The sequence below is a fragment of the Lampris incognitus genome, chromosome 13, assembly GCF_029633865.1.
Source record: "Lampris incognitus isolate fLamInc1 chromosome 13, fLamInc1.hap2, whole genome shotgun sequence".
Taxonomy (NCBI): domain Eukaryota; kingdom Metazoa; phylum Chordata; class Actinopteri; order Lampriformes; family Lampridae; genus Lampris; species Lampris incognitus.
In genome coordinates, this window is record NC_079223.1 from 45721949 (window position 1) to 45730173 (window position 8225).

An 8225-nucleotide genomic window follows, 5' to 3' on the forward strand; every position below is an offset into this window, starting at 1 on the left:
CTGATGTTTTCTCTGATTCCTCCGAATCGAAGAGCTTTATCTAATTTATTGCCTCATGAATTATTCATGCCGCACTAAGTGGATTGGATTGCGCGGTAATGACGTCTGTCCGGCAGGCCGCCGCACGAAACCGGCCAGGACGGCACATCATCTTCTGTTCTGCTGAAGTTCTAGGTACAAGCTTAGTCTTAAGCAGAACTGAATTATGATACAGGTAACTCAAACATAAATATGTAATGATAAAGTTGACGTAACATAAAGGTTGGTAAAGTGGATATTGTGGGTACGGTATTGTCAGCCGTGGAATTCCAGTTGGGAGAAACCGGGAGACGGCGTTGCCTCATCTAGAGAATTCTGGAGGAACTGAACCGTGATGAAGTTCGGCGAACTGAAGGATTTAAGTACAACTGAATTAATATCGAGTTAGTTTGACTAGAAACGTTTATTTGTTTTGGATCAGTGCAAAATTACCTCGACTTGTCTCCTTAAATTCAGCCAACTTAGCATTTTAAGGCAGCCCGGACACTAACTTTATTTAGTGGAATCAAAAAGTATCTTTTTACAGTGTAATAATGTATCCGTTCCATTCCATTCCATCCATCCATCATCAAAGCCACTTATCCCAGCCGGGGTCACGGGGATGCTGGAGCCTATTCCAGCAGTCACTGGGCAGCAGGTGGGGAGACAACCTGGACAGGCCGCCAGGCCATCACAGGACCCCCACACACACACACACACACACACACACACACACACAGGGACAATTTAGTACAGCTGATTCACCGAGTCACCTGACCTACATGTCTTTGGACTGTGAGAGGAAACCGGAGGCCCCGGAGGAAACCCACACAGACACGGGGAGAACATGCAAACTCCACACAGAGGACGACCCGGGACGACCCCCAAGGGTGGACGACCCCGGGGCTCGAACCCAGGACCTTCTTGCTGTGAGGCGACCGCGCTAACCACTGCGCCACCGTGCCGCCCCTGAAGGGTCAGAACCGGATTCAAACCCAGGCCGCTGCGGTAAGGACTCAGCCTTATGTGGGACGCGCTCTACCAGGTGAGTCCCCGGCGTGCCGGTATTGAGCCAAACAGCCATAATTTATAACGATAATAATTTATTCACACAATGATTCTTCAAAAGAACAACAAGAAAAAAACAGTGTGAAATGACAACAGACAGGGATGGATACCGCCTGAGAGGGCTGGGCTGAAACAGCCTGAATCCATCGTGTGACAGGTCGGTAGCGATGTCCATCATGTGACAGGTCGGTAGTGATGTCCATCATGTGACAGGTCAGTAGTGATGTCATGCTGTTTGCAGACGCGGTGACAGGACGGCCACAGCGGTGTCGGTGGTGCAGTCTGAGACAGCCCATGTGACGTTCTCAGGGTTCTCGCTGCCGGGCCAACAGTCAGTCAGCAATCATGGGCGCCGTGTCTGAGGTGGTGTCCGGCTCCGGGTCGCAGCACCTCTCAAACTCCTCCATCTCCCTCTCCACGGGACTCCCTCCGCCTCTCAGACACGCCCGTCTCCTCTCCCTCCACCTCCGCCACTCCCTCTGTCTTTCTGCGGGCGGCGCGTTGCGCTCCAGCTCCAGCATGGCTCGGGAGCTCTCGCCCACCTCGGTCGAGCCCGGACGGCCCTCTCGGGTGGCGAGGGCCGGCTCCGCCCCCCTCCTGCCCGTCACCACATGGAAGAAAGACAAGGCGCCGCCGGGGCCGTCGCTCTCCGTCACACACACCGTGCTCGGCCCTTGGTCGTCGTAGCTCTCCCCTTTGGGAGAGTCCTCCTTGGCCTTCTTACTTAGGACGAAGTTGAAAAGGGCCGTGACCAGGAGCATGGTCCCTGCAGTGGGGGACAGTTTCGCCACCTCATTTACTGACTGGCTCTGAGGAAATCGGTGTTTGGTAGCGGTATGGTACCGGGCAGTGTCACTGTACCTGGGATAGTAGCATGCCAAACCAACACGGGGTGCAGGAAACACACCACGGACATGATGGAGTAATACAGGAACTTCTGGAAGCCGCCGAGATGAGCCATCTTCCCCCACAACACCAACAACTGCAGGCCTGGAGGACAACTACAGGAGGAAGAGGGGAAACAGACAGATAGATAGATGGATAGATAGATAGATAGATAGATAGATAGATAGATAGATAGATAGATAGATAGATAGATAGATAGATAGATAGATAGATAGATAGATAGATAGATAGATAGATAGATAGATAGATAGATAGATAGATAGATAGATAGATAGATAGATAGATAGATAGATCAGGATCAGGAACACTTTGTCATTTCATCTTACTACATGAAATAACGAAACATGGTTTCCCCAGCTCACAGCAGGGCAACACAAAGACAAACACACATATCCAAGAACTACAAGAGCACACATACTAACACCTAAAATAAAACACATATAATCAAACTAAAACAAAAATTTTTGAAAAAAATCACTGTCCAAGGGAACGAACGCCAGCCAGGATGACTGTCGGAACCGCCGGTCTGCATGAGCTAGCAGTTAGCTTAGCCTGCCCTGCTTCTGCGTCCTGTCAGAACTCCGCGTCCTGTCAGAACTTCCTCCTCGGGCGCAGCTCCAGGCAGGGCCGTGGTCCTTGGGCCCACAGGATGCAGCAGACCAGGCGCCCTCGGCCAACCCAATGCCAGCTCTCCCAGTCAGACACCCTCGACTCCGCACTCCACACGACGACACCAAAAACACCACAGTCAACTCCAGGCGAGGCCGCCGCCAGACCGCCCTCGGTGTTATCGGAACTGCCGGTCTGCGTGGGCTAGCAGTTAGCTTAGCCTGCCCCGCTTCCGCGTCCTGTCAGACCGCCCACGGTGTTATGTCCTCGGTCGCAGCTCCAGGCAGGGCCGTGGTCCCTGGGCCCACAGGACGCAGCAGACCAAGCTCTCCCAGCCATCAAACGAAGACAAACTTAGACGCAGACGTGGACAAAGACACCGCATGGACGGTACTGGGTGAGGCCACCGCCACAAATGTGAATTCGTGCCGCCATCTTCCCACATTTTCCCACATATAGCTATCTTCCCGGACAGACAGATAGACAGACAGACTGACTGATTGATTGGTTGATTGGTTGATTGATTGATTGATTGATTGATTGATTGATTGATTGATTGATTGATTGTTGCCTTACATGAGACAATGTGTTGCCACATCCTATACGTCAGAGCACAAGTTCACCCCCAAAAATCCAAATACAAGTTCACCTCTAAAGAACACAAGTTCACCTACATACACACAGCCTACAGATACTGCTACATGTGCCACATACAAACATGCTCGACACCTAATGAGAGACGGGTACCTGTCTGTCTGTCTGTCTGTCTGTCTGTCTGTCTGTCTGTCTGTCTGTCTGTCTGTCTGACTGACTGACTGACTGTCTGTCTGTCTGTCTGTCTGTCTGTCTATCACTGGGGTGCTTTATCTAGAATTGAGGCGATGGACCTGATGGCTTCCCATGTAGTTGTATTTCTGTCCCAGTGTGTCCCCATATAGCAGCGTCTATATCGAGAGAGTGGGAAACAGAGAAGGGGATGTGTACTCACGGCAGGCACATGACGAGCAGGGCATCCAGGAAGTAGGCCCCCTCCAGCAGCATGACGCCCGCAGACGACACTCTGGTGGGACACGTGGCAACACCATCACCACCCGTACATACTAAGCAACACATGCAACAGTGCAGGAGTACCTCGCTGCATGGCTGTTTGGATAGTCCAGATAGCCGAGAAAGGCTTACTGAGTGCTTTGATTTCAAAAATGGCATTTTCTTCCAGTTCGATGATCATCATCTAGCCATGTGGAAGATACTGGAAACTCTCGTTTGAGAGGTTTTCGCTGAGCTTTGTGTGTGTGTGTGTGTGTGTGTGTGGAGATGGTGTAAACAGTCATGCATGCTTGTTCTCCTCGGGGAGATGCTTTCCTGTGGCTCCGTGGGATTTGGGCTGCGAGCCACATAAGATAAAACGAAGGGCAGGAGAAGTGGTGCAGATAAAAAAAAACCCTGCGCTCTCTTTCTTTTGCCCTCCGCCACCCCTTTCTTGCCTCTCTCACCTCCCAAAGGGGGTTGTGTAAGGGTCCCAAGTAAATGCGCATCACAAATGATATGGGTAGATTACGTGGCTGTGCGTAAAGCAGGCAGGCCTGTAATTACAGGGCAGTATGGCGGCTGGCCAGTGCGGGGCGCTGGGGCGCGCCCCCCTTCAAATATAAAGGGATGAAAATCTACTTAAACATGTTAAATATAATTTAGTTGTATAATGCAAATAATGATGGAATAAAGGTGTTTTTTAGTCTGTGAGCGCCTGACAGCAGCATTACATAGAGGTCCAAATGGTATTTGGTTGGTTTCTGTCTGAATACATGTACTTCCTGGGTGAGGGGCGCCGGCCAAACCACACCTTTATGTAAGCCCTCAAACTTGTGGCGAGCAGGTCTGTGAATGTTCTCATTCGTCCAGGTCGTGGTTATCCAGAGGAGCTGAATCAAGTGCAACTGGACTTGGTATGTATCCGTGAAGACGTTTCGCCTCTCATCCGAGAGGCTTCCTCAGTTCGTGCCTTTCTGACTAGACCAAGCTAGTCTGACTAGACCAAGCTAGTCTGGCTGGCTGGTGATGAGACTCAGAATTCATCCTCTAGGAGTCCTTGTCAGAGTGGTTGGAGCCGTTAGCGACCGACTGTTGTTCTTGGAGGCTAGGCTTCTTGAGTCTCCTGGTTAGCGACCGACTGTTGTTCTTGGAGGCTAGGCTTCTTGAGTCTCCTGGGTAGAGATGAAAGGACGGCAGTGTAGGTGGGAGATAGGTGGTGTCGCAGACCTCCTCCTCTGTTGAGGGATGGTTTTTCCAGTTTCACATAGATGGCTTCCTTCACCCCTCTTTCCAACCATCTATCTTCTCTGTCCAAAATGTGTACGTTGCTGTCCTGGAAGGAGTGAGTCTTCTCCTTTAGGTGTAGATAAACTGCTGAGTCTTGTCCTGAGGAGTTTGGCCTTCTGTGTTGGGCCATCCGTTTGTGTAGCGGTTGTTTGGTTTCTCCTATGTATAGGTCAGTGCAATCCTCATTGCATAGTGCAGCATACACCAGATTGCTTTTTGGGGTGTGTGGTACACGGTCTTTGGGATGAACCAGTCTTTGTCGGAGTGTGTCGCTGGGTTTGAAGTACACCGGGATGCGGTGTTTGTTGAAGATTCTCCTGAGTTTCTCGGAGACCCCAGAAACATACGGGATGACTGTGCTGTTCCTTCTGTTCCTCTTCTCCTCGTCGCTCACCTGTTTGGTCTTTCTGGAACGTGTTGCGGTTTTCACAAAATTCTGAGTCTCATCAGCAGCCAGTCAGACCAGCTTGGTCTAGTCAGACTAGCTTGGTCTAGTCAGAAAGGCACGAACTGAGGAAGCCTCTTGGATGAGAGGCGAAACGTCTTCACGGATATATACCAAGTCCAGTTGCACACGATTCAACTCCTTTGGATTCTGGCGAGCAGGTGACCTGAAGCTGCTGTCTGGTTGGTTTCTTCAGATTCTCCAGGGGGCGCAGTTCCGGGCGCCCCAGACACTCCCACTTTTCTTGGCAGCGAATCGGTATTGTTTGAATGTTTTTTTTTTGGATCTAATGTGATTGGACAATTCTCGTGGCTGTCAATCATGTTCACACCCACCACCACGCCTCGTCTCGACTGTCAATCATCCACCGTCTACGGACCCTGATCAAGTCTATAGGCTACATTGTCCCTCTTAATAACTCTGTGACTGTGTGGACCCTAAAGCAGCTGTCGGGTGTGCTGCGCCCCCCAAAAGTGTTCAGCACCAGCCGCCACTCGGCACTCTAGGTGTAATACATCATGTTTGCTACACAAAAAGACCACGGTGGCCGATGGGTAATGTGGTATTTGGGCGTATAAGCAGCTAAGGTTAGGTAGGCTGGTCTACATATAATACAAGGCGGTCTGTAGAGATGGGTGTCATATGAAGCACGCAGGAGAACATGACTGACGTTTAGCTTACAGCTTACTGAACATATTGCAGCGCGGACGGCTTCCAGCGTCTACTTCCGGTTCCCCTGCATGTCACTTCCTTTCTACTACACAACAACGCTTCTGGTAAAAACAGTACTCAAAGGTTATAGTGACATCTAGTGGTTTAACTGAACATACAACTAAATAATAATAGAAGCACTGGAGGACACAGACAGGTGGCAGGCTGCGCTGCAGCAAATCCAGATTACAAAGCGTGTGGATGAGGTTGATGACATCACTTACAGCAGGTACACGGCCAAGCTGTGGAAGTCCCCCTGCTGCAGCGTCTCCACTCCAACAGCACACAACACTGAGAAGAGACAACAGTACACAACACTGAGAAGAGACAACAGCACACAACACTGAGAGAGACAACAGCACACAACACTGAGAAGAGACAACAGCACACAATACTGAGAAGAGACAACAACACACAACACTGAGAAGAGACAACAACACACAACACTGAGAGGGACAACAGCACACAACACTGAGAAGAGACAACAGCACACAACACTGAGAGGAGACAACAACACACAATACTGAGAAGAGACAACAACACACAACACTGAGAAGAGACAACAGCACACAACACTGAGAAGAGACAACAGCACACAACACTGAGAAGAGACAACAGTACACAACACTGAGAAGAGACAACAGTACACAACACTGAGAAGAGACAACAGCACACAACACTGAGAGAGACAACAGCACACAACACTGAGAAGAGACAACAACACACAATACTGAGAAGAGACAACAACACACAACACTGAGAAGAGACAACAACACACAACACTGAGAAGAGACAACAACACACAACACTGAGAAGAGACAACAGCACACAACACTGAGAGAGACAACAGCACACAACACTGAGAAGCGACAACAACACACAATACTGAGAAGAGACAACAACACACAACACTGAGAAGAGACAACAACACACAACACTGAGAAGAGACAACAACACACAACACTGAGAGGGACAACAGCACACAACACTGAGAAGAGACAACAGCACACAACACTGAGAAGAGACAACAGCACACAACACTGAGAAGAGACAACAACACACAACACTGAGAGGGACAACAGCACACAACACTGAGAAGAGACAACAGCACACAACACTGAGAAGAGACAACAGCACACAATACTGAGAAGAGACAACAGCACACAACACTGAGAAGAGACAACAACACACAACACTGAGAAGAGACAACAGCATACAACACTGAGAGAGACAACAGCACACAACACTGAGAAGAGACAACAGCACACAACACTGAGAAGAGACAACAGCACACAACACTGAGAAGAGACAACAACACACAACACTGAGAAGAGACAACAGCACAACAATACTGAGAAGAGACAACAACACACAACACTGAGAAGAGACAACAGCACACAACACTGAGAAGAGACAACAACACACAACACTGAGAAGAGACAACAGCACACAACACTGAGAAGAGACAACAACACACAACACTGAGAAGAGACAACAGCACACAAAACTGAGAAGAGACAACAGCACACAACACTGAGAAGAGACAACAACACACAACACTGAGAAGAGACAACAGCACAACACTGTGAAGAGACAACAGCACACAACACTGAGAGAGACAACAGCACACAACATCGAGAAGAGACAACAGCACACAACACCGAGAAGAGACAACAGCACACAACACCGAGAAGAGACAACAGCACACAACACTGAGAAGAGACAACAACACACAACACCGAGAAGAGAGAACAGCACACAACACTGAGAAGAGACAACAACACACAACACTGAGAAGAGACAACAACACACAACACTGAGAAGAGACAACAACACACAACACTGAGAAGAGACAACAGCACACAACACTGAGAAGAGACAACAGCACACAACACTGAGAAGAGACAACAGCACACAACACTGAGAAGATACAACCACACCCTACTGAGAAGAGGACAACAACACACAACACTGAGAAGAGACAACAGCACACAACACTGAGAAGATACAACCACACCCTACTGAGAAGAGACAACAACACACAACACTGAGAAGAGACAACAACACACAACACTGAGAAGAGACAACAGCACACAACACTGAGAAGAGACAACAGCATCCAACACTGAGAAGAGACAACAACACACAACAC

General features: G+C 49.3%; 1 protein-coding gene across 1 annotated transcript in view; it reads right to left on the reverse strand.

Moving 5' to 3' along the window:
• Positions 1–1098: 1098 nt before the first annotated feature.
• tmem72 (transmembrane protein 72) overlaps positions 1099–8225 on the reverse strand; it is a 7714-nt gene continuing 587 nt past the window's right edge. The window contains exons 2-5 of the mRNA XM_056291501.1: positions 6298–6364; positions 3590–3661; positions 1948–2087; positions 1099–1852 (exon numbers count right to left, since the gene is read on the reverse strand). Of these exons, the coding sequence (XP_056147476.1) occupies positions 1419–1852; positions 1948–2087; positions 3590–3661; positions 6298–6364 (713 nt within the window). The 3' untranslated portion in view covers positions 1099–1418. The remainder of the gene's footprint in view (positions 1853–1947; positions 2088–3589; positions 3662–6297; positions 6365–8225) is intronic.